General features: G+C 48.2%; 1 protein-coding gene across 1 annotated transcript in view; it reads right to left on the bottom strand.

The window, feature by feature from the left end:
* Window positions 1–6,661: 6,661 nt before the first annotated feature.
* The window catches only part of SPATA20 (spermatogenesis associated 20), a 50,230-nt gene continuing 29,792 nt past the window's right edge, over window positions 6,662–27,099 (bottom strand). Inside the window, exons 13-15 of the mRNA XM_056853417.1 lie at window positions 24,344–24,543; window positions 19,788–19,868; window positions 6,662–6,845 (exon numbers count right to left, since the gene is read on the bottom strand). Of these exons, the coding sequence (XP_056709395.1) occupies window positions 6,675–6,845; window positions 19,788–19,868; window positions 24,344–24,543 (452 nt within the window). The 3' untranslated portion in view covers window positions 6,662–6,674. The remainder of the gene's footprint in view (window positions 6,846–19,787; window positions 19,869–24,343; window positions 24,544–27,099) is intronic.

Below are 27,099 nucleotides of genomic sequence, written 5' to 3'. Positions count from 1 at the left end.
TTGTTTTCCAAAGAGACAAGCTTGTTTGTCCATTATAGAAAATTCAACATTGTGAACACACAATGGCATATGTGGAGGATGAGGTAGAGATGATATCACTGAAATTGTTAAGTCCTATTATCATGTCCCTTGAGGGTCTATGAGGACAAAGTTGGCATCCAGGTTTGTTGCAGGGTTGAGTTCCTGAGTTTGTGCCTATGTTGGGTGGTCCGTTATTGCTAGTAAGAAGTTGCTTTGGGTTAGGCCATCTTTAAGCAAGGAAAGGTCAGATGTGGGGAAACTTGGATGTGGCAACCCTCAACCTAGGATTGGTTGAGGCTGATCTTCCCCTGGTTGGTATTTCTTGCCAAAGCTTGCCAACTTTGGGAATTTCTAAAGTTTCATTGTAATCCGTCTCAATTGGATATTGCTTAGTATTTCCATGGCATTGTAGTTGATATGTCTTGTTGCACTTAGTTGTATATAGTTTGTTTCTATAAATAGCATTGTTTTTTCTTAAATTTAGACCTTGTGCTGTTTTCTCCTTGCCCAAGTACCTGGAGATTGGCAACCCTACAGACTGGGGCTCACTAAAGTCCCCACAGGACTCTTTCCCACCCTTGATGCCTAAGGTCTGGTAACTGGGGAGACCAGCACTTGGACCTGTGCCTTCAGACCACGCAGTCTGCCACGGAAACAAAGGGCCTTCTCCTAACTACGTACTCGATTATGCATTCAGCAGAGAGCATGCCTTGGGAGTTTCTGTTAGCATCCCGGCCTAATGATGTAGCTTTTTGACCCTCTCGATCTGCATTAGCCCAATTGGTGACAAAGATTGCATAGCAAGTCCATAATCAGCTAACTGTTTAATAAGTCTGCAAGAGCGAGACTAATCATTCATTTCTAACCACACTTAGACAGAAACACAGAGTGGAAGCAGATAGGGAAACATAGCGGTCAATTCAGTGTGACAAAAAGCACATTTTCATCGTTCTCTGCCTTTCAGACTAAGCATATAGTTCTAAGCCAAATGTTTTATTGGATAATTTGTATTTATGCTGCCCTGAGCTTGGTTTTGAGGGGAGGATATAAGTTTAATTAAATAAATACGTACATACATAAATAAGCAATGCTACCCCCCAAAGGGCTTAGAAGGCTGCAAATCTGTTTAGGATTGCACTATTAGATGAGCATATCATTGTTTAGGATTGCACTGTAAACCTGAAATCCTATGCTTGAACTTACTTCTGAGTAAACATAACACTGACCTGCAGTACACTCCTCTTTCCAAGGTTCGTATTACCACATCCACGCTTCTCTCATGCAGTTACACATCTGGATGCTTCCCCTTCTACTTTGGTTACTAACCATTTACAGGAGACTGTTATCAAGAACCCATGGGAGACAGTAGGCCTGAAACAGCTACTGGTCCCTCTGACTTCCTGCTTGCTCATATAAAAGCTTTGATAAGTAATCTGAATCTATCACACAAGGAAACCCCTTGAACTCCCATTGGAAAGAGTGCTGTTTCCACAGAAGCAAGAGAATGCCAGGCTTCTGTATTCAAGAGCCATGCAACGGTTGGGGCGTTCCGGTGCCAACCCCAGCCTCACTGATGAAGTAGACTGCGCCCCTTTCCCATCCCGGCACTTCATTAAGCCCCAGGCAGGAATGAGCCAGATCCTCTGGCTGCGGTTTGATCCTCTTGTCACAAAGCAAAACTAACGAGAGAGCAAGTGCCGTGCAGGGAACGCGGCCGTTCCTTTCAGGTCTGGAAGTGCCATTATCTAATTTACTGCTGGGAACAGCAAGAAGGGTCAGGAGACCCCATAACTAAATCTATCCATCACTGTCACAGCACAGCCAACACTTCTGCTGCACAGATTCATACCTTCCTTGTTCCCAGGGACCTTTGTGTCCCGTGCACAAGCTTCTCAGGTACTGCTTGGCTACAAGCCCAGTACCTGCTGATACTGTTGGAGTTTAAAGTGCTGGCAGGATTACAAGATGGCAATGCTCCACCTGGATACCACACCAAGCCCAAATTGGGGCTGTAAATCTCACCCCAAATTTCTAATGTATTGGATGGCAGGAACAGGTCGGCTATCATTAGGGTTGCCAGGTTCCTCTTCACCACCAGCAGGAGGTTTTTGGGGGCAGAGCTTGAGGAGGGCAGAGTTTGGAGAGGGTAGGGACTTCAATGCCATAGAGTCCAATTGCCAAAGCGGCCATTTTCTCCAGGTGAACTGATCTCTATCGGCTGGAGATCAGTTGCAATACCAGGAGATCTCCAGCTAGGACCTGGAGGTTGGCAACCCCATCATTCAGTACTCTGGGTAAAACTGAAACATTGCCTTTCAGTCTTGGATCTACTTTAACCAGAGGACTTTTGTTTGGCAGCAATTCTGCAGCACCTTCCAACAGTCTGTAAACCAAACAGTCCTGAATAGCATTGGGTGCCTCATTCCAGAAGGGATCTAACCATTCTGGTCTTGCTTAAAATCTGAAGAAGTGAGCTGAGACTCATGAAAGCTCATGCCTTGCCAGAAAATTTGTTAGCATTTAAAGTGCCACTGGACTCTTGCTCTTTTCTGTTGCTTTGTTTTTCACCATGTATCCTACCACCCTACTTAACAAAATTTGAATCCTTCCTTAGGGTTGCCAACCTCCAGGTACTAACTGGAACTCTCCCACTATTACAACTGATCTCCAGCCAATAGAGATCAGTTCTCCTGGAGAAAATGGCCGCTTTGGCAGTTGGACTCTATGGCAAGTCCTTCCCCTTCCCAAACCCCGCCCTCCTCAGGCTCCCCCCCCCCCCAAAGCGTCCCGCCTGGCAACCTTATTCCTTCAGCCTAAGGCGTCTTCCTCTAACTTAGGTGGCTCAGGGAGCAATCCTAAACAGGTCTACTTGGAAGTAAAATTTCTTCAATGGGGCTTGCTCCCAAAAAGTATCCTTAGGAGCACAGCCTCTTCCTACTTAAGTTGGAGGAATGCTCCTTAAGCTGGAAAGGAACCTCCTCCGGTCAAAGGCAGGTTATAGGCCCTTAAGTCTGACAATAACACAGAGAACATCAGCACTAAGCCTGATGCCAAATCTGACTGCAGATTGAAATTTGCCCTTCTTAGCACCTGCTGTGGTCAGTGTTGCGTTGACTCTCTTGGACAGGCATTTCTCCCTCCCCCCCCCCAAAAAAAATACGGAGCAATGAACAGGGGAACCTAGCTATCTGAGCAGTTACCCCTTGATGTTCCAAGAGAAAATGCTCCAACTGGAGGCAAGGAGCCCAGATAAGCTTCTCGTTTACAAGTAGGGTTGCCAGGTCCCTCTTCGACACCGGCGGGAGGTTTTTGGGGCAGAGCCTGAGGAGGGCTGGGTTTGGGGAGGGGAGGAACTTCAATGCCATACAGTCCAATTGCCAAAGCAGCCATTTTCTCCGAGAGAACTGATCTCTGTCGGCTGGAGATCAGTTGTAATAGCAGGAGATCTCCGGCCAGTACCTGGAGGTTGGCAACCCTATTTACAAGGGTAGTTAAGATGGGCCACCTCTGCAAGGCCTGAAAGTATCCAAAAATAGCCTCCCTTCCACTACCGAATGTGACATTCAGGGGTCCCCATTTCCTCCCTGGCTCCTTGCACTTGGCACAGGCAGAGGGAGACTGACTCTTGGCAACTCTTGCATACCTGACGTATGGAAATGAAAGGAAGCAGGAGTGCTCCACTGAAGGGCAGATCCCGCTCGACAGTGGAAAGTGAGAGTCCTGAATAATTCAGCTCGTGCTGCCCTGACTCGGCAATGGGGAGCAGGGAGAGAAAGCAGCAAATGCTGCTCTGCTCAAGAGCAAAGCATCTTGGCTTCAAAAGCCAGCCTGTTCTGGCTCTATTTCGGGGTTTCTGGCTGAAATGGCTCCTTTGCGAGCAGTGGGGAGCTGGCAGCTTGCGTGGGCTTCAGAAGCACTTAAGAGAATTACTCGTCCAAATGCGTAACAACTTGGCTTTTCATTTCAGTGAATTATCATGTTACTCTGAAAATACCATCACCGCTCCCGACCGTACTGTGGGACTCCCTGGCATTGGGAGGGATCCTCCCAATCCTACGATGGATGCTACGTTGAACCATCAGGGGTTTGAGGTTTAAACAGAGGCAAGGAAGTGCAAAAGTGGAAAGCTTCCATTTCCAGTTAACGGTGGTGCTTGCAGAGCTATCCAAAGAGTTACAGCTTTTCAAGGGCTCCTCTAGACGTGACGTGTGTCCTCGGATTCACCCTGGGGACATGCCACCATTTTAAAAAGTGAGTTCCCAGCCAGAACCTCCTTTAAACTTTGCTTTGGGGCCTGATTCTGGACCACCATGGCACAGGAGGAGGATTCCTCCCCAGAACAGCATGAGGGGGCACACATACACGCCCATACACATACATGCCCAGTTTCTAGCCAGGAGCATTGGGGGGGGGGATGGAGGCTGGGGAAAACAATATCACACATTGCTGAGACATCATTTTCCCCTCCCAGGTTGGCTCCCGCTGCTCCACTGAGTGAGAGTGGGGGCAGGAGCTGTGGGGGTGGACCGCCCTTTATCTTCAATGGGTTACGACTGAACTGTTACCATTTCTTCTTGGTTCCCCAGCTTGCCCCAACTGCTGGTACCACTCAGCAGCTATGACTTTGTAGTAGCAGCCGCCACACCCTAAGGAGGAGTAGGGTCTTTAAGTGCATAACTGCAGGAGGTTCGATTTATCTAAAATGGTATGTATTCAAATTAAGGAAACATGAACAAATGTATTTCCTAATGATTTTTTTTTTTTTTTTTACAGTTGTAACATATATTTAAAATGCATTAGGGAGATTTTTGGCACATTCTTGATGTTGTGGGATAAGGAACGTTTGGGCAATGGGGAAAAGGCATGCCGTGCCTATGGGTCCATAGGGAGGGAGAAGGAAGCAGTGCAGAGACTAGCTAAAAGATACGTTGCGTACATGCAAGCTAAAAACTTGCGCTGCGTGATTTGGGCATGATATTTACCATAGTCTATGTTGTGCAACAGCACAAACGGCTAGATGTATTTCATTTGGAAAGGACATGGTGTAGCCTACTGACAAAGATCATGAGTTGTGATTTGGAAGACAGCTGGTTCAAATTTCCTTTCAGCCACAAACTCAGGAGAAGCCGTTCCCTGCAAACTTCACTTCCCTGTCTGCAAGGAGGGGACAATAGCACTTGCCCACCTCACAGAGCTGTTGTCAGGATTATAACAGTGCTTTGAACACACTGAAAACACTATTATTAATTATTATTAATAAACATCCTCTGAACTTTGGTTTTCTCATCTAGTGGTTGAACTTGTACCTCCATGCTAGCTTTAATATATACACTTTCTCAGCTGCCACCCCTAATTGTGAAACTCCTCCTCACAAAAGGTGCAATATGCCCCATTGTGGCATAACCTGAAAATGTATGTTTCAGAAGGCCTTTGAAAGAATACAGTAGGGTGCTGCCTTGAGATGTTAATGCTGTTATGTTATTTGTGTTTTTTAATTTTTGTGGGCTTGTATTGTACAATTATATTGGTTGTTGGCCACACTGGGCATTTATTGACCAGAAAAACAGCATATAAATAAATTACTTTCAGGACAAAGAGCAGAACAGGAAATAACATGCATGACTCAATTTTCTTTGCAAGGCTAAAGCAAACCTTGAAGGATCTTAGAAGAAGAAGAGTTGGTTTTTATATTCCGCTTTGCTCTACCAAAAGGAGTCTCAAAGCGGCTTACAAATTCCTTCCCTCTCCCCCTCACAACAGACACCTTTTGAGGTAGGTGGGGCTGAGAGAGTTCAGAAAGGATTGTGATTAGCCCAAGGTCACCCAGCTGGCTTCTTGTGAAGTGGAGAATCAAATCCGGTTCTCCAGATTAAAGTCCGCTGCTCTTAACCACTACACCATGCTGCCTCTCTTAGGCACCAAGAAACAAAGGAAATCTGTCCCCTTGGCCCAACTGGCTAGAAAAGTGGTGGGGGGGAGTAGTGCCTAAACCCCCCAATTCCTATAAAATGATACAATGACTCTCTCTGCTGCCAGAAGCAGAGCAACAGTAGTAAAACACCAGTGATTATTCATGCAGACAGAACAAACATGACGCAGCAGTCATCTTTCTGAGTAAGGTCTCAAGGAAATTTCACCGCTCGGCTTTAGATCTGACTTCGCCTGCCAGTGGCCAGACCCCTTAAAGGAATAATCTGTCCCCCAGTGCAAATAAGCTTGAAAACTACAGAGCACACACCTTCCCAAAGAAAGGAGGGAAGAAGCCACCAGAACAAGAAACAGGGGCTGTGGCTCAATGGTAGAGCATTTGCTTGGCATGCAGAAGGTCCCAGGTTCAATCCCTGGCATCTCCAGTTAAAGGGACCAGGCAGGTAGGTGATGTGAAAGACCCCTGCCTGAGACCCTGGAGAGCCGCTGCCGGTCTGAGTAGACAATACTGACTTTGATGGACCAAAGGTCTGATTCAGTATAAGGCAGCTTCATGTGTTCAAGTACTAATTGTGCCAACTAAGCAGCAATGAGGTAGGAGGGAAATACAGCAAGATGAAGAGGCTTTATTGTAAGGTCCAAGTAGCTAGTGAAACGTTTGGCTCTTTCTTCTCATTTCCACTGAAACTCAAGGGCAACGGACGGGAGGGGGTAGGGATGCCAGCTCAGGGCAACAGCCTGCGACGCAGCTCCTGGCTGGAGGTGATGGGCAACGAGCAAGTGAAATTTTCGCAGAGATACGCAGTGGCTTTTCCATCTTTCTTCTCCAGAGAAGAGAGGAAGGGGAGGTGACGGTACAGAAATCCCGCGCCGTCCCCGTCTGCAAGAATCAGCGCCTGAAACAGAGAGACAACAAAAGGAAGAACAGGTCACAGACAAGGGAGAGGGTAATATCTATTTTTATTTATTTATTTGTCATAGCCCGCCCTCATTCCCAGTTCGACCGGGCTCAGGGCGGTTAACAACCTTTAAAATCACATAAAATCATAAAACATCAATTAAAAAAACCAACAATTATAACAATTATAAGAGAAGATGGCAAAAATAGAACGGAGTAGCCACTGTGGGCCGGACAAGCAAGTGAACTCCCTCTGATGACAGTAGTGTGGGGGGGACTCAGGGAGGCCAGCAATGACGGACAACCTACATTTGCCCTCAGTTATAGGCCTGGCAGAATAGCTTTGTTTTACAGGCCCTGCGGAACTCCTTAAGGTCCTGCAGGGCCCTGATGTATCCAACCTGCTCTCTCCTTGAAGCAACATGGATAAAACTGTAATGTTCACATAGGTGTTGCAGACACAAGGCCAGGCTAGCTGCTCATTTCTGCCTCCCGCTTCCCCCTGCTGTTTGTGGCACGACTTGCTTCCTTGGGCCACCTGGGAGAACTTTCTGAAGTAGTTTCCATGCTCCCATGGGGCACTTCTGAAATGGCACACCGTAGCCCCCCAGTGATCTCCACCTGTGGCCCACCTTGTTAAGGATGTTTGGGAATGAAGGACTGTACCCCTCTGCAAGCGTTTGAGCTAGACGCTTTTCAGAGCCTTTTCACTTGTGCTGTCCTGAAAACACACGAAAAGAGACTCTTGGACCAGTCAGCCTCCCTCCTCTCTGCTGTCAGCGCTGGGGAACCTCCCAATGTATACAGCACAACAGTCTCCATCAGCATGCTGGGCTGATAGGATCGAGGCAGCACGTCTCGTTTCTCACACAGGAAATCCAATGTGTCACTTGTCCCCTGCCTAAGGTACTCAGGCCCTCCAGGGCTGTTAAGCCCAGATCCAAGGTGACACCCTTGATATATGCAATGGAACCTGAGGGGAGAGACTGCTATTCAGGAGGACAAACTGGAAATAACAGCCTCTGGAACAACCTAGCAGCCCGGGTAGTGTAAACAAGCCCACGGTGTCCCCCTAGTTCAGCATCCACGGAGGGGAAGAAGTTTGGAGTGCAAGGAGAGGAGCCGACCATGACTCGTTCAAGCGAAAGCTCTTTGCGTCAAACCCCTGCCGCTCATGATCGGGGACTGAATGCTGTGGAGCAATTTTGGGGACGGGAGTCCATTTCCCCTCCCCCCCCACCTACACCATCCTCTTACCTCCCCCCCCTGCACTTCAGCCCCATCTGTGCCACAACTAAGCTGTGATCAACAGAATCATGCTGTCGCCACCCCCGCCTGCCCGGCAGGCTTCAAGCCCGCTGCTCTAATTGAACTCAAGCTGCATTAATCACTTTTACAGCGTGCCAGCTTCCTACATGCCGGACTCAAGAGCCAGAGTACAGGCGAGCCCCGAGTTCTAGCCAGCGCTGAGGTCAGATTGCCACGAGATCGTGCCATGTGCGGGGTGCCCGAGCCGGGAGTCGGGGGTTAAAGAGCCATCCTCAGACTGCGGATGGATTCGATCCAAGAGGCGCTTTTCTCTCCGGCTGCAGTCACGGAGGCTCCCAAAGAGAGGGCAGCTCCACTACGCGGAGGGGATGGAGGGGATACAAAAAGAGGGCCACGGGAGCCAAACCACGCTCTAGGGCTGCCAAGAACTCAGTCTACCTAGGGAATTCTCCAGGGGGAAGCAAAACAACTGTAATGTGTTTTTTTTCTCTCTCCTCCACCTCTATGGAATGTCTGGGCCCAAGACTTTTTCCACGAGATTTTTCTCATTCGCTCAAAATGCCCTTTGTCACTTCTCCTACTGCTTCGCCTGCAGAAGCGATAGTAGCAAAATATCAGTGATTATTCGTGCAGACAGTCAAGGGCCTGGCAGACACCCTCGTGCTAAGTCATTCTATAGCTGGACACAGGAAGTGACGGTCAAGGACTTCAACGATCTGTTAGTATACTGGGCTGTTCACACGTTTCTTTAAAGCACCCAGATTGACAGATGTCAGAGAGAGGATATCAGGCTAACCCTCTTGGCACAGCTAAGAAGAACACAAGACAACTCCCTGCTGAATCAGACCAATAGACCATCTAGTACAGCACCTTTTTAAAAAAAAAAAATCTTACAAAATTTATATCCTGACCTCACAAGGGTCACCAAGGCAGCTAACAAATTAAAACATACATGAGAAAACCCCAATTTTAAAGCTATTAAAATTAACCCCCCCCCAAAAAAAAACATCACCAAACAATTAAAAACAGAGTTAAAATACATACAAAGACATAAAAACATAACTTAAGATAATAGGAAGGAAGGAGGGATCACTGAGGGAACGCCCAACAAAACAAAAAAGTGTTCACCTGCTAGTGGGTGATGGCAAAAGAACTAGATAGGTGAATCTAGCTGGGGAAAGACTTACAGAGTTTTGGTGTCATGACCAAGAAGGCCCTCTCCCAGCTTGCCACCTGCCTAATCTCAGAAGGCGGGGGCACCTGAAGCAGGGCCTCCAAAGATGACCACAGGGGTTGGGCGGGTTCATCTTGTTTCCAGAAGTGGTCAGCCAGAAAATGTCTCTCAGAAACCCACATGCAGGGCAGAACACAAGAGACTACCCTCCAGTGTATGCCCCCAGCACCCGCTGTTCAAGCACATGCTGCCTTTCATCTTGAAGAGTCCATTTAGCTATAGAAGTTAAAAGATCTGTTCCCCAGCAGCAAAAGTTTTTGCATAGGTTATATTAAAAAAAATGTACTGTCTCACTCTCAGGGCTTTGCCCTGCTTACCCAGAATAAGTCTGTTCCATGCCATCTCTCCCAGCTCCTCCAAAACGCTCTTGGTATTCCATGGCAGAAGACCAAGGGAGATACTGCGGATAACCAAGAGCAGCAACCTGTTCCCACTGCTATATGGCAAATGCCTTTCCACGCTGTCTGTGGTGCAGCATCCCATTCCCAGGATCTATGGCCATGTGGCTACACAGGGTTGCCAGGTCCCCCTTTGCCACAGGTGGGAGGCTTTTGGGGCGGAGCCTGAGGAGGGTGGGGTTTGGGGAGGGAGGGACTTCAATGCCATAGAGTCCAATTGCCAAGCGGCCATTTTCTCCAGGGGAACTGATCTCTATCGGCTGGAGATCAGTTGTAATAGCAGGAGATCTCCAGCCAGTACCTGGAGGTTGGCAACCCTATGGCTACACCACTACTTTACACAGATGGTTTTGAATAAGCCCTGATGTGAACCTAACCCGGAGTTCTTCACTGTGCCCTATGGCTGAACCACATCCAGCCTACCACAAATCTAGATGGATATGGTGGAAGCTTTCAGGGTCTGCATATGTCCCACGCCTCACCATTACTACCTAAACAAGAACGGGATTCTATCATCGCACGGCTCCCTGATGAGCAACAAAGGACACGTCCTCGGAGTCTGTACCCTACCCTTGCTTTCAGAATGGAACTGGTCAGCACCCCCTGCCGAACGCTCAACTCCATCTGCCGTCCACGTGCTTCAGTAAACAGCTACCCATCTGTTCCCTCTTAAGCACGCTGCCCCCACACACGTCCCCAGTCTGCTCGACTCTTGCCTGTTTCTCTACCGGCACCGTTCGCTTTAAATGCCACCATGTTTCCTTCCTTCCCCTTCACCCTCTCTCTTTAAATTCCACACGCACTGAAATTGAGCGACACCTGCCCGCATCTCTAAGTATCCTTCCCCTCTTGCAGGGCAGCCTCCTTTTTGCTGTGTTCACAGACTCACCCTGCCCGGGGAAAGGTCTGACGCCCTTCGGCCCACTCCCCCCCCCACCGCTCCACCCACAGCTCCTATCGGGGCCTTGGAGGTGTTTTCTAGGGCGGACCAAAAGGCTTCTGCTGCAGAGTCACTGGGTCACCCCCAGTAGCAATGCCTCTAATCATGCCTGAGAAATGAATGGCTGCAGCACTAATTAATTTTTACAATACCGAGATTATTATGAGCTCCCCTGGGTTCTGGGCATTAAGGGAAAGTGCACAGGGAGGAAGCTTGTCAAACGCGAGGATCATCTAACTTCGTTCCAGGTGTAAAACAGGGCAGGCCAAACTGGAATCAAAGCGGAGGGGAAATACAAGCACTCCTGTCAGCGCAGGACAAAGAATAGCTCCCTGACTGGTTTACAGGGGAAGGAGGGAAGGGGACCAGAACTGACGGCACCACCCTATCGCTCACCTCCCGCAAAAACAAGACCGCCACCTCTGTAAAGGGTGCGTGTGTAAGAGTGTGCGAGAAATGTCTCTTTTGTGGCTGTGCAACGTGTTATGGAGAAAATGGCTGCTTTGGAGGGTGGAGTCTACGGCATGATACCCAGAGGATGTCCCTTCCCTTCCCTCACCAAACCCAACCTCCCCAGGCTCTGTCCCCAAATCTCCAGGAATTTCCTAAAGTGCGGTTGGCAATCCTATGCGAATGTGGCCTCATTAGGACAGATAACTGGCCCCCTGTCTATACTTCCATTTTTCTTTCTTGCTTCATTTTCTGTCATCCGCTCTCCCTGGTTTTATCTGGAATTCCAGGAGTGATTAATTACCAATTCATGTCCAATCTGAACTTAATTAATTCATTTTTTTTTATTTTTTTTTGCAGCCTCCCGGAGGTCCTCTTGGTCAAGCCGAATAAAGGAAAGACTTTAACACTCAGCGGACAAAGGAGATAATGAAATCCTTCATAATCACCCTGAGGCTATTAGCAGGGCAGGGAATAATAAGCCAGAAAGCAAGCTCTCCTTCTGCCGGGGCTAGAAGAAAGAGAAACAGCAGAGAAAACCCCTCAAGTTTGTGGCACAGTGGGAAGGGGAAGCCCACTGTTTCACTGCCACAAGCCCTGCTCTCCCGGCGGCACTGTGCAGAGGAGAAGCAGCAGCTGTATTCTGAAGACATGACGCCGAGCGCGGGGCCAGTCCAAGATGGCAGCCAGTTGGCAAATGAGCAGCTAACAACAAAAATACCTGGGGAGAAATATAACCAACCAATGGCTGCCTTTCTCCTTGATTATATAATTTCTGCAACATGAAGTCAGCTCTGAAGAGGCCAGACATGGGGCTGGGTTTGCGATGTGCTAAATTAACCTGGGAACCCATTCTGAGGCAAGCCTTTGCCCAGATCAGTTCAAACTAGTTTGCTCTTCGCCTGAAGGAATCTGTGGCCTGGTTCTATCCTTCCTTCCGCTGCTACCTAGCGCTGGCTTTCCTGACGCAGACACCAAGTTACTTGCACAGGCTAGAAAATGGCGTTCACTGTCTGGGTAGTTTACGTAGTCATCTTCTGCCTCTGAGGGGATCTGAGGGCAAGAAACAGGGCAGGACTACTTGCATCTTGCTCTGTTTGCAACCATCTCAAGAGTTCCTGCCTCAATAGAGACTATTATACTATTTTTTTCAGGCCGTGATAACAGACAATGGGGCGAAGAGATTTACCAAGCAGTTTTGTAGAAAGGCTTTTTATTTAAACCTACCAGCTTGACACCCCGTCAAGTCCAAAACCTCCAGCGGAAGTGGTCTCGAGTATGAATGCAGGACCTTTAGTGAAGGTAGTGTGAAATGTACCTCACTTGGAAAACTTCCTTTAGCCTTCTTGACCCTTAGTCTCTTTAGCCACGGAAATCTAACCATCCACTGATTCTAAGGACTACCAGGCCAAGATCTAAACCAGCCTGCTGGCCTTGTATGACAAAGAGAAGCCAGGAGGCGATCACGGCTATCATGCTTGCGCCATCCAGACCCTGTTTGTGGCACAGACCCAGGAAGGGGCATGAATCTAGGAAGAGCTTCTCATTTGCACAAACAGAACGTGTGAGTTACTTGTCACAGTCCAAATCCCAAGAGCTGATCTCATCACATACACAATCTTGATTTATGCAGGTGTGTTTTGGTGCCGTATGTGATTCAGCAGCTCATCAAGGATCCTGGTAACAATATGAACCCACTAACTGAAACTTGTGCTTTGTTTTCCCTTTCCTAGGGGATGGCATGGGAGGAACCAATCCCTTATGTAGACACTCTGGGGTTTATTTGGGGGGGGGGCGGGGGTTACTGCAAAGCTGCTGCTCCTACAAATGTCCAACAGGTGGCGACAATATGTCATGGCTGCATTCAGCCACAGGAAGAGTTTGATGCTAGTGGAGGCAGCTGTTGGGTCTTCAAAAGCTCCCAGGAATCACAGAATACCCTAAAAAGGAGCTGACATTCTGTTCCCTCTCCTTCCTTTCTGATTCCCCGGAAGGCCCACCGACAAGGAGCTGCTGTCATCTGCCCAACAGCGCCGCCCTTCCCCCCTCCAGAATTCCTAGCCGCTTCTACGACACTTCAGAGAACAACTCTCCCCTTTTCAAAAAAAACCCCAAAACATTTCACTGCTTTCCCTTCCAAAGCTCTTTGCTGCCGTTAGAAGAAATCGAATTAAACTGTGAGAATGGAATTTAATTTCCATGCTGTTTGATTTGATCAGGCTCTCCCCTCCGCGCCTTCTCCGCTGCTTCATCATCTATCTGGGGTCCCTCCTGGAACGTGGAGAAGTTGCAGAGAACAAAAGCTGATACAGCTGTTGGGGAGAGAGTAATTTATTAGCACCGGCACCGGCAGGCCCGGCTTCCCGCTGCCAACGAGGGCTGCAAAGTGGGTCACTGCCTTTAATCCTTCCGCGAGGAGGCGATGGGGGGGGGGAGATGGAGACGGAGACGGCAGAGGGAGAAACCGAGCGGCGAGCAGCAGCTACAGCCTACAGAACAAGGCACCGCAGCAGGGACAAGGCAGGGGAGGCGTTGGATGATTTAACTCCTTCAAGCAGGCTGAGGAGGTTCACCACAAGGAGTGAGCCACTGCTCCGGCCTCCACTTTCCTTACAGCCAAGCTCCTGAGGAATGGTTGATGTGGCTCTCAGAAGGCCAGCTCAATTCTCCCTCCTTCACTTTCCTATCTGGCTCTTCCAGTGCAGAGCTCAAGGCAAGGGGACTTGTGGACTCTCCCACCATGTGTGTGTGTTAAGCGCTGTCAAGTCGCTTCCGACTCATGGCGACCCTATGAATCAATGTCCTCCAAAATGTCCTATCCTTAACAGCCTTGCTCAGGTCTTGCAAATTGAGGGCCGTGGCTTCCTTTATAGAGTCAATCCATCTCTTGTTGGGTCTTCTTCTTTTCCTGCTGCCCTCAACTTTTCTTAGAATGCTTGTCTTTTCCACTGACTCTTGTCTTCTCATAATGTGACCAAAGTACGACAGCCTCAGTTTAGGCATTTTAGTTTCTAGGGTCAGTTCAGACTTGATTTGATCTATAACCCACTGATTTGTTTTTTGAGCAGTCCACAGTATCTGTAACACTCTCCTCCAACACCACATTTCAAAGGAATCTACTTTCTTCCTATCAGCTTTCTTCATTGTCCAGCTTTCACACCATACATAGTAATAGGGAATACGATGGTATGAATTAACCTGATCTTGGTTGCCAGTGACACATCCTTACACTTCAGAATCTTTTCTAGCTCCTTCATGGCTGCCCTTCTGAGTCTCAATCTCCTTCTGATTTCTTGGCTGCAGTCACCCTTTTGGTTGATGATGGAGGCAAGGAATAGGACGTCTTGAACAATTTCAATTTCCTTGTTGTCAACCTTAAAGTTGAGTAATTCTCCTGTGGTCATTACTTTTGTTTTCTTGATGTTCCACTATAGTCCTGCTTTGGCACTTTCTCCTTTAACTTTCAGCAGTAGTCTGCCAGTACTCTCAAACATTTTTGTCAGGTAAATTAGGCTGAAGCAAAGAGGGAAAGCACATATGACTGGCCTAACATCCTTAGAAGCAGCCCTGCCTGAACCTTTCAGTGGGGATTGATTTGACCGGACTGCAGGCTCCAGGAGCTGGAGGCCATTCTGGAGGCCAAACGTTGAGCAGCGAAGCCGGTTTCTGAGATCTGCATTTCAAGGTGACCATCACGGTCCCCTCCACACATTTTGAAAAGCCTTTGGAATGCAGCACAGGCTTGTATAAGGATATCAGGACGTTTCGATGTTGAGCCAAAGAGCCAGTTTACATGCTACACTTGCCATGGGGAGGCCTCTCCATATTGCTTCGGTTGGGGATAAGATTCCCTCACAGCATCTGTATATGTGGCTCCCAGTGGCAAGTCTTTCGAGGTGTATTCATTTTTATAAAACAGTCCCTTTAAGGGTAGGCCAGGCATCCCGCTGACTAGAATGTAGGGCTCCTCGTCTTTTGGCTGTGTGTTGTCCCTCTCAGTGACAACACCCCAGTCCAGATGGTCACAACTTTCTCTCTCTCTCCCCATCTCTCCCTGATTTGTTTTGTCACATTCCCAAAAAAGCAAGGTGTCAATCACAGGGAGGTCGGAGGCAGCCTAACAAATGTGATAGCTGCCAAGAAAGCTGGCTGTCACCCTGTTCGCTGCAGCAGTGGTGCCTGGGTGCTGCATTCAGACGGCCCCTGCCTCTCCAGCCACACGGCCGCCCCTGAGGCAGAGATGCCAGAGGACCAAAGCCCTTCGGTCCCCCGGCTCCACCCACCTTGGGGCATGCGGCACTCTGCCGCCAGCAAAAGCTGGAGACGCTGACAGCAGCACCGCAAGTCACCACAAACAGGACAAAAGAGAGATGGTAGGCGCAGAGTGGTAAACTGCAGTATTGCAGTCCAAAGCTTTGCTCATGACCTGAGTTCGATCCCAACGGAAGTTGGTTTCAGGTAGCCGGCTCAAGGTCGACTCAGCCTTCCATCCTTCCAAGGTCGGTAAAATGAGTATCCAACTTGCTGGGGGTAAAGGGAAGATGACTGGGGAAGGCACTGGCAAACCACCCCGTAAACAAAGTCTGCCTAGAAAATGTCGGGATGTGACATCACCCCATGGGTCAAGAATGACCCGGTGCTTTACCTTTACCTTTAAAAGTGGTAAAAGGGAAGAGAAGACCCAAGACTGTTAACAGGTCCATCAGAGCATGAGTTACATATTCACCTGAGTCACATTTCCAGCCTTCACTCCTCAGAGAGCAATCCGAATTCACAGAACAGTAAACTCTAGGGGACTCGTTCAATATTCAAGGGGGTAGGAAAGGTCAGCAGGGTAGCGTAGGAAAGAGCCCCTGGCCCCTAAGATGCGTGTTTACTGAAGACACAGCAGTGGCCCCAGGAAGAACCGTACCTGCAGGATTCCACGGTATGCAGGATTCAGTAGCATTTACTGTTTATTTGCTTATTCCTATTTAGCAAGACCTGCCTATAACAACATCTTAAAAACAGCAGCAATCTCTAAAAGAAAATTAGAAAACGGCAAGCCTATTAAAACATCACCGGCAGGAAACATACGATCAAATCAAGCAAGCCAATGGATAGTAACAACAAGAGGGGGGGTGAGGAGGAGCAGACAATCCGCCTCGAGCCGGGCTCTGGAGAGGCGGCACGTAATTTTTCCACATGAAACAATAAACAAATCAGCCACACAGATGCTATTCCGCGTGGTCAGTGTCCAATATCCGAAAGGGAAGCACAAGGAGAGCAGGCTCAGGGGTTTTGCTTTCCATCACTACTTTGCAGGCAGATGCCAGTCCGCCGATTGCCCCCTGCTTGCCCAGGGCCCACAGAGCCTGGTCCTCCTCCTGCTGCTGGGCAAAAACGCTCCACGTGTGGCCAAGCTCCCTGACCCTACAACCCGCCCACTAAAAGCCCCAAATGGACATCCGGGTGTAAGATGTGCTTTGGCCAGCCGCTTCATCACTGATGCATTCCAACCACCTCCAACCGACTACAGTATGAACAGCTGCCCTGTAGTTCTGCTGGGGGGGGAAGACAGAAGCTCGTCCATTTTGTCCTTGGAGGTAACACGTACAGCCTAGAACCGCAGCATGCAGAGATCTCAGAAACATGAATGCCTGTTCAAATGTAGAGGCTCTATGAGTGGGTGTCCTGACCTGGATGGCCCAGGCTGGCCTGATCTCATATACTGGAAGTTACACAGGGTTGGCCCTGGTTGGATGGGAGATCACCAAGGCCATCCAGGGTCACTATGGCAACAGCAAACCACGGCCGTTCGTATCTCTCCTTGAAAACCCCCATGAGGGGGTCATTATCCGTTGATGGCAGCTCAAGGGCACTTTACACACACACATGAGCGGGTTCCGCATTAACGTCCGAGCCTTTCGACCCATCCGTAGAATCAAGCAAAAGATTTAGCTTTCCGAGATGCTCGGCTTTCATTTAGAAGAAAGGAAGTTACAAGTTCTCAGTACTGTGCAAGCAGAGTGCAGGGCAGTTCCCCTTGAAGGCTAAGAAACCAAAGAGGGCCGTGCCCGGGACCAAAGTTTCTGCACCCTCCACAACCATTTGTCTTTTCCCAAGATTCTTGTTTGCCCCTCCATATATCCCCAGACCTGCCTTGCCCCACCAGCCAACAGCTCTTATTTTCCTGCCTCCTTTTGCCTCCTACCACTTGCTACTGGAAAATTAAAGGGAATGCTGAGAAATTCCAAATACCGCATTCAAAACAAATGAAATGGCATGCAGAATTCATTCTGAGTTGTCGGAATGAAGCTTTCTACAAGATGAATTTGAATCTTTTTTTTCCTCCAGTGTGGGGCTGCACTTTATTTTTATTTTTCGGCACAGAGGAAATCTGAAGCATGGAGACAAACGGACAGATCATAGGACACTCAAACAGGTATCAGATGGAAGAGCCCATAAGCTCCTAGCCTGATGCTTGTAAAACACAGCTCTCTGCCCTTCTGTCTTTGGAGGAGCGAAACACACTCTGCAATCCACATTCTCCCTGCTGTCATCCAATCCGTTCACACTGCTGAGGGAAACAGGACATTTCCACACGGAGTCTGTGTCAGTTTATGAATCCAGATGCATGTGCAACCAAAGGATGACAGCTGAGGAAGGTATCTGCTACTGTCACAAGTGGCTGCCCCCAGGGAGGGTGTGCCGGAGCCCAGTGCTGAAACATACGTGCTCGTAAATTGCAAACTGCTGGTACATTATGTCTCCCAAGATGGGGGCAAGGAAAAAACCAACCACCGTTACCATCACTTTAAGCAGAGCCTCACCAAACGAGATTTTGCAGCTTTCACCCTGAAGACAAGGGAATAAGGGAGCACTAAACAGGAAGGCAGGCTATCTCAAAAAACAAAACAAATGGAAGCAGGGAAGAGTATGCAGAGTTCAAAAAGTAGAAACTACAGCAGGGCGAGTCTGGTTCATGGTGGGCTGCTTCGTTCGGAGCACACAAATCAACCGGGGTGAGACAATGATTCCCACTGGCTAGCTGCTAGCAAAAGCGGGTCAGTCTTGTTTTGTCTACCGACTACTTTTCTAGTTTAAAGCCCTGTGGGATTGCATAAATTCCCCCGAGTTCAGAATTTTTCACCAAGTTATTTGTGTTTTAAGCATTTGCCAATTTTCAGGGAATCTCGGCAGAATTCTGCCAGGAGCCATAAGCAGTCGAACAAGCTAGGATTTGGCAATGCCCAGTTGGTGGAGATCGAGTACCTCTAATCCTACATTCCCCACCATTTTGTTGCCTGCCAGAAATCAAGAAGAGAACTAAATTCCGTAACTAATAAATTCTATTGTTAATATTACATCCAAGTCAGTCTGTGTAACTGCCTAATTCTGCATCATGTTATCTTGTTCGCGTTCTCTGGCCTTTCTTGTTGAGGAATATCAAATGTTGGTGCAGACTTTACCAGGGCAGTGGGACAAGGCAGTTGCTCTAAACAAGCTCAGTTGGCAAACAAGATCAAGCAAGTGCAGCCCTCATAGCCAGGAAGAGACGCCCATTCTCAGGAGAGGTTTCACACCTCACACGTGCCTTTGCCAGTGCACAGACCAGCAGCCTATCCGAGGAGCCATCTTCAACACAGCCACTTGGCTGCTCACTCTCCTCCTAGTCTTGAGCCCAAGGAACTGAACTTCCTTGGGACTGGCCAATCAATAACTTCCTGTCCTGCTGTGGTCTTTCTACCAGCCTAATAGATCGGGTTGCCAACCTCCAGGTGGTGGCTGGAGATCCCCCGCTATTACAATTGATCTCCAGGTGACGGAGATCAGTTCCCTTGGAGAAAATGGCCACTTTGGCTATTGGACTCTATGGCATTGAAGTCCCTCCCCTCCCTAAACCCTGCCCTCCTCAGACTCCACCCCCAAAATCTCCAGGTATTTCCCAACCCAGAGCTGGCAACCCTACTAAAAAGCACTTCCTTGCACAGCTAGCTATGCCTATAAGCCTGCTATCTTGATCCCTGGGATCTTCTCCCTGTCTTCAGCCTGCCCCTTGCTCTTGTTTTACCCTGCTCTGTTTGTTGTACCGCTATTAACCCCAGCCAAAAAACAGTCCTTTGGGAAATGACCCTTGAGCAAAACTCAGCATCTAGACTACTGCCTGTTTCCTGTAATGAATCCTCTTGGATTGCCTGGCACTGACTCTGCACCACCTGCCCCTCAGCTTAAATCAATTGCTGGCACCTTTTTGCTCATCAAACCTGAACTAAAAGGTTTGCCAACCTCCAGGTACTAGCTGGAGACCTCCTGCTATTACAACTGATCTCCAGCCAATAGAGATCAGTTCAGCTGGAGAAAACGGCCACTTTGGCAATTGGACTCTATGGCATTGAAGTCCCTCACCTCCCCAAACCCTGCCCTCCTCAGGCCCCGCCCACAAACCTCACGCCGGTGGCGAAGAGGGACCTGGCAACCCTATGAACTAGATAGGATGGGTCCTGCTGTTTGACGGGCCCGGCCCTTCTGGGCCTGTCCTTCAGTTGACCCTGACTTTGTGAGGACCACCTGTCCCTCATGCCCCAGTGCCCCATATCCTGGGAAGGAAACATCAGGTCTGAAATACCCAGAGGAAGGAGAAAGCAGCCATTCACTGGTGGCTCTTACCCTGTTTGGAGTGTAGGTAGCATAAACACAGTTCAGCAGCTCTCTAGTGTCTTCTCTGGATGGATCACCACAAATAACAACCTGTCCAGAGGGGGGGGGGGGAGAGACACAGAATCAGGAAGTGCTTTGAATCTTCCCTAAAGAGCAAAACATGCTCAGAGAAAATCCTCAGCTGAGACACATCAGCAAAATGCAATCATCTTGGGCTCTCAAGTGGTGGCGCAAAAATGATCACATTCACTCAACATTCTTGCCAAGTTCACTGAAAAGGACTCTCGGTGTAGAGCAGGGGTGTCAAACATACATCCCCAGGGCCGCATACGGCCCCTTGAGAGCTGTTATCCAGCTCATAGGCCAGCTAAGGCAGCCACCCTCCCCCCCGCCGGCTCAATCTGGGCTGTCGAGGCATGGCCTGGCCCAAATCAAGTGACATTGATGTCATATCTGGCCCTAATAACAAATGAGTTTGACACTCATGGTTATGGGCCTGCAATTTCTAGGATGGGCTTTTCAGCTGATGGAACCAGACACACGAGGGATCCCAGGCGCTCTTGCTAGGAAATGCCAGAGCTAAGGCCAAGGACACAGCTTCTTCCCCTCTCTTCTCCTTAGCCACCCACTGTTAAACAAAAAAAAAAGTAACAGTAAACAATAAAGCTGAAACAACTACCACATACACACCGAACACACCTCACTGACAACAGATTAGGCACAACATATGTTCTGAAGAATCAAAGGAACATCTTGTAGCCAGCCAAACCGAGAGAAATGTTTTCCGCCCTGCCATCTTTTTTCTCTCTTTCCCGTCGCCGCCAAACTGTGGGCTGCCACTTGGCAGTAAGGCAGGGGGAGCATCGAGGGCAGTGAGCGGGATCCCTAATTAGATCTTGGAGCAGAAAGCTGACGATGAAGGGCTCTTGGCAATCGCGTCTGCTGCGAGGCGGGCAGGAACTCCCGCGGCTCTCCACAGGCTGTGCCTGGAACAGGGTACAGAACCTTGGCAGCCGACGCCAGGGAAAGCCGAATCCTCACAGGCTGCAGTAGGCAGCAGAGGGACCTCGGCTCGGAAAACCGCTTTGGGGAGCGACAGGAGGATGCGGCGGTCCGTTTACAGATGGCCCTGAAAAATCTCAGGCCCTGAAGAAGTGGACTCCAGTGCCCCAGGACCAAGCCAAGACTAGCTTGTGCCCTAAGGCAGAATTTGTGTACTGGGATGCTTATCCAGTACACTGCCTGTCCCAAGACCGCCTGCATCCAAAAGCAGTGACAAAAAAGCAAAATGCTGCAAGAAATTAAGCAAGAAGAAGGGACTGTGGGAACCTAAAGCTTCACAGGGGGATGCAGGTCACCTATGTCGAGCCCTTGCAACAGTCCTAACATATTAGATACCAGAAGCTGCCTTTTACTGAACGAGTCCTTTAACCTTGTAATGTCAGTATTTTCTACTCTTTCTGGTGACAGGGTCTCAAGTAAAGGAGACTACTACCTGATCCTTTTAACTGGAGGCACAGAGGATTGAACCTGGGTTGGACCATAGTGCGGGCACACCTGATTTGCACATGGAAGGCCCAAAGCTCAATCCCCAGCATTTAAAAGGGAATATAAAAGACCTCTGCCCGACAGCCACTGCCAGCCAGAGTAGACAATACTGCTCTGGTTCAGCATAAAGCAGCTTCCTATGTTCACGTGACCTTTTGTATGGAAAGCAGGTGCTCTACCACTAAGCCATGGCCCCCTCCCTCAAATTGAAGGAATAGCAAAGGTTGACAAAAATAAACAGAGAAGTGGAAGGGCCCACCCAAGTGTACCATGCTAGAGATGCTCAGAAATTCTAGAGAATCGCTTCTGGAGGCATGCAAGACCGCTTACCTATGCTATCACCACAAATCTCAGCCAACTCCTGGCTGCATCACTTTCTAAGAATTTTCTACGATGGTAACATCCCGTCCGAGGCCCCCATGAACCAAGCCATACAAGAATTGCCCTCCTGGCCCCCAGTGGGAGTGGAGGAAGCTGATAAAAAAGCTAAAACCGGGCAAGGCCCCGGGACCCGACGGATTTTTTGCCAAAACACTGCTCAAATTTCCGGAACAGTGGTTCCCTCCTCTGGCTTCCCTTTTTACTTGTATTAACCAAAGTGGCCTGATACCTGAGCAATGGACAACTGCCATAGTGGTTCCAATCTTCAAGAAGGGAGATCCATCTGTGCCCTCAAATTACCGCCCCATTAGCCTTCTTTCAAGAATGGGTAAGCTATACGCGAACCACTTACTCACTAAACTTTTGGCATGGGGTCCCCCTTGTTAGGACATGAGCAGGCAGGCTTTCCGAAGGGCAAGTCTACTCTCGACCATTGTGCCATACTACATCACCTAGCCGAGAAGTACAGCAGAGCCAAGGGAGGGAAACTTTATGCAGCTTTTCTGGACCTGAGGACGGCGTTCGATTCAGTTTCGAGGGAGAGCCTCTGGTCTAAACTGGAAAATATGAAGATAGACCCCCAACTGCTCTTCCTTATTCGCCAGCTTCATGTATCCACCAGCTGCAGAATCAGATACAGCAGAGCAGGACACCTCACACCAGAGATAAGTTCAAACAAGGGAGTTAAACAAGGATGTGTGCTGGCCCCCCACCTCTTTAACCTATTCCTGGCCGACCTTCCCACTTATCTACGCCAGGTGGAGGGGCATCCTCCCAAATTGAGCACCCAGCCTGTGCCACTCTTGCTGTATGCCGACGATGCGGTATTATTATCATTCACCAAAATATGCCTAAATCGCCTCCTGCACGGATTCGCAACCTTCTGCATCGAAAACCACCTATCTCTCAATTATGAGAAAACCAAAGTACTAGTTTTCGCGAGGTCATGGCGCCCTACTCCTTGGAGTCTAAACGGGAACCAAATTGAGAAGTTAAGGCCTTTAAATATCTGGGAATAAATTTCCACTATAATTTAAACTGGACCACCCAAAGAAAGCAAGTCACTAACATAATTAAATGTAAGATGGGGGCAGTGTTAAAAAAATTTTATGCCCGTGGAGGACAATCTGTCCCAGCAGCCATCCGTATTCTAAAGGCCAAACTACTTCCTCAGTTCCTACATGGAGCACCTATATGGGCGACAGAGAGCGCCCAAAGCATCGAAAAATGCCAAGCAGCCTTTCCAAGACGCATATTAGGCATTCCCAACTGTGTGGCATCTCATACCCTCTGTCTTGAGCTGGGCTTAAATCTTCTGGAAACCAGAGTATGGCTATGCACACTCAAGTTCTGGTTTGCGATTACATTTCCAAGCATCAGAATTAGGGCTGATTTGGTGGCTCCTCTCCGACAGTTACCACTCTACGTGGAGAGAAGGAATCCTAACAAAAATTAAGTCCATGGGAGTACCCTTTGAATCGCTGCTCCTTCTAAATGAACAGCAAGCTTATAGATTGCTTGAGCAAAAGATCCTTGATATTGAAGTACAGACGTTACGGTCTATGGCCCGGAGAATATGCTCCCCACTACACTTTGGGATTAACCCAGAAAGAGGCAGCTTGCCAAATTATTTTTCCTCCCTTATCTCCCCACCTCTAAGACGACAGTTTATGCTGGCACGTCTAAATATCCTACCGTCTGCAGTTACAAGAGGCAGGTACACAAACATCCCCTATGAGGACAGACTTTGTTCATGTGCCAAAAAACAACCAGAATTAGCTGTCCACATCCTCCTGCTCTGCGAACTCCATACATCAGCCAGAGAGAAATATATAGTACCCCTCTTAATCAACAGCCAAGCTCAAACTGACGCAGGGTTGTACAATATCTACTAAACGATGGCAACCCGCATGTAACTTGGGCGGTAGCTAGATTCCTTGTAACCTCGTTAAGCATGCCGCACTAAATGGTACCCTGTGCTTTACATGCAGCAATGGATGTAGATATATTTTAGCTTTTGCTACCTATTGTTTTAGGAATTTTAAGTAGAAATACTGTATTTATGCCATTACAGGTTTTTGTATTTGTATTTGCTAGAGATGCTTATAAGATGGCAAAAAATTTTAAGAAAGGAAACCTTGGTTGATCCCAACACACTGTCAGTAAGGTAGGGCACAGGACCGAGGAACACAAAGAAGAAGAGTTGGTTTTTATATGCCGACTTTCTCTACCACTTAAGGGAGAATCAAACCGGCTTCCAATCACCTTCTCTTCCCCTCCCCACAACAGACACCCTGTGAGGTAGCTGGGGCTGAGAGAGCTCTAAGAGAGCTGTGACTAGCCCAAGGTCACCCAGCTGGCCTTATGTGGAGGAGTGGGGACACCAACCCGGTTCACCAGATTAGCTTCCACTGTTCATGTGGAGGAGTGGGGAATCAAACCCAGTTCTCCAGATCAGAGTCCACCGCTCCAAACCACCACTCTTAACCGCTACACCATGCTGGCTCTCAAAGGAAGCTTCCATCTCCCCCTCCCCTTATTTTGATGGGCTGATCATCAAGGTTCCACCAGTGCTAACCATCTGGGGACGATGGCCTCCAGCAGAGGGCTGTTATGCCTTTCCCAACCCACAATACCTGTTTGAGAGTCAGATGGGAGGCTGCAGTGGCTCGGGCCATCTCTGGGAGGACCACGGGGATCTTCAGGAGTCTCTCTGAGAAGGCAGCCAAGATCTGCCCAGCTTTCTTCACCCACTCCTTGTGGCCCATGTAGCTGGCTGCCCGAAGCAGGTTGGTGACAGCAACAGAGTTGGGGCTGGGCTCTGCACCATCTTGGTCTAAAGGAGAGGATGAAATGACAGCCAACCAGCTACCTGAGGAGCACTGCTTCGGCTCAGCCAATTCCCATTAACTCAAGCATTAAGCATCCTTTGCCTGCAGCCAATGGCTTTTTAGCTAAAGGCTCCGAAGTATTCCACCTGAATTGTACCCAGACGGTGTCTCTTAAAATCCCAGACCATTTACATGACATTTTATCTGGTCTAATTTAAAAATGAAAAACAAACAGTTGCTTATGGAGCTTGGCTTTCAAATGGTAAACTCTCCCAATACTCCCCTGGCTCTCAGCCATTTGCCCCTCAGGCAGCCTGCCTCTGTGACATGAGCAGCTCAGCCAACGTCCAGAGGCACTCTGATCTCGCAATATAAACAGGCCCACCTACAGTCGAACGGTACCGACAGCATGGAGTCTGTGAACATGATAATGGCATGTAGAAGTGAGGCCATCTGGCAAATCTACAAGTAAAGGCTGAGCAATCAGGCACACGTGCACCCTAATACTGACACGCTCATGCACTCAGCCAAAAGAGATGCTTGTCTGATTCATTCCTCAATGCCTTGATCATATACCAAGCTCAAAATCCCAATATTTGTCTCTTTCAAGACTGGAAACTGGAGCATGAGTTGGGGCTGTGGATTCAGCAAACATCTCCCTGAGGAGAGGTACCCTGCAGAAGTCTCAGGAGATGGCCATGCAGCGATACCAAGCACAAAAATTGATTTCCCTCCCCTCTTTAACACAGGCACTGGGAATATAGTGAAAGGGCCTGTTGGCATTTCCAGGCTGGTACCAATCTTATCCCCACTATGCACACACGGCTTGTCAAAGCCAAGTAGGAGCTTGTACCAGACCACCAAGGTCCTGTTGGGGGGAGGCACACCCATTATCAATCAATGACAATCTCAAAAACTGAAAGGACGCGTGAAAGTCTCCTTCACTTCACACTTTGTATGGATCCATGCAACCACTTTTCCCAACTAGACTCTGACTTTTTTTTCATTTAGCTTAAGATAGATCCTTCAAGCACATACTTCTCTCGTGAATGGCTCAAGACATATTCAAATCCCAAGCCAACCAATGCTGGGCGGTCGTAAAAGACCAAAGGAGCAAACCTCAGCAGGTCCGCTCAGCAGTAAACCCCATTTTATTTAATGTGGCCTACTCCCAGGGAATGAGCCCCGTGGCGCAGAGTGTTAAGCTGCAGTACTGCAGTCAAAAGCTCTGCTCACAACCTGAGTTCGATCCCGACGGAAGTGGGTTTCAGGTAGCCAGCTCAAGGTTGACTCAGCCTTCCATCCTTCAGAGGTCGGTGAAATGAGTACCCAGCTTGCTGGGGGTAAAGGGAAGATGACTGGGGAAGGCACTGGCAAACCACCCCACAAACAAAGTCTGCCTTGGAAACGTCGGGATGTGACGTCACCCCATGGGCCAGGAATGACCCAGTGCTTGCGCAGGGGACCTTTACCTTTTTTACTCCCAGGGAAGTGTTCTTAAGATTGCCGCCCAAGGCGGTCAAACCAAGGTGGTCAAAAGTCAGTTCAAAACAGCAGCAAAGGTATGCAGATCTTCCACGTAACTGAGAAAGTGACCTTGAGGTGGAAAGACAGACTCCCCTTCACTGAGTGAATCCATCTACAAATGCCTTTGTTCTAGATTACTTTCCTCTGCGAGATCAGGGGGGAAACCCCTATTAGTATTTTTCTAGAAGGAGATTTCCTAAGTGTGTAAGTGCAGAGGAATTCACGTCTATAAAATAGACATGTGATAAAGTTAAGTAAGATGTAATAAGTTTTATCTTTTAAGAGAAACTTAAACAGAATTTAAATAGATTGTATAACATTAACCTCAAGGGTTTGATAAACAAAGTAATCAATAATGGCAGTAAAATGGTAATATAACAATAACTCTTTAGATTCTCCAGAGCAGAGTAAAGCACAAACTCTTATGTTGTTTGTATTAGATATAATGTAATATGTATGTTAAGTTTTTTTAATGTATTTTGTGCTTTGTATATGTATTATATGTATGTAGTGTATTTGTAGTACAAAATAAAAAAAGAGTTAAAAAAAAGAATTCAGAGAATGAGATGGAATCATAGAATTGTCCTTTGCAGATGTGCCTGGCAACAGCTGCTAGCTGAAAGGAAAGAGGGTACACTGGGACCCAGGACTGGAGATTTGTACCTGAGATAAGACTGATACATAGGGTTGCCAACCTCCAGGTACTGAAGGAGAAAAAAAGACACCTCTGTACTATTATCTGGAGGATGAGAAAACCAGTACAGGAACAATGCTGATAACAATGCCAAGTATATTATAGCTATATATACTTTACAGTATGTGGTAATGAACCCACCAACAACACATACATTCAATGCAACAAGGGATGTGCAAAATTCCACAATTATTTTGAAATATCAATCCTATCAGGTAAGTGTCATATAAATCCTCTATCAGGTAAGTATCACATAATATCACATAGTCCATTGAAATAAATATCTTTGGTATTTTCTCATCACAATTGCTGCAAGATGAACAGTCAAGGAGAATACGAT

Source organism: Euleptes europaea, chromosome 1, assembly GCF_029931775.1.
Source record: "Euleptes europaea isolate rEulEur1 chromosome 1, rEulEur1.hap1, whole genome shotgun sequence".
NCBI lineage: Eukaryota > Metazoa > Chordata > Lepidosauria > Squamata > Sphaerodactylidae > Euleptes > Euleptes europaea.
This window is presented reverse-complemented; position numbering and strand designations above follow the sequence as displayed.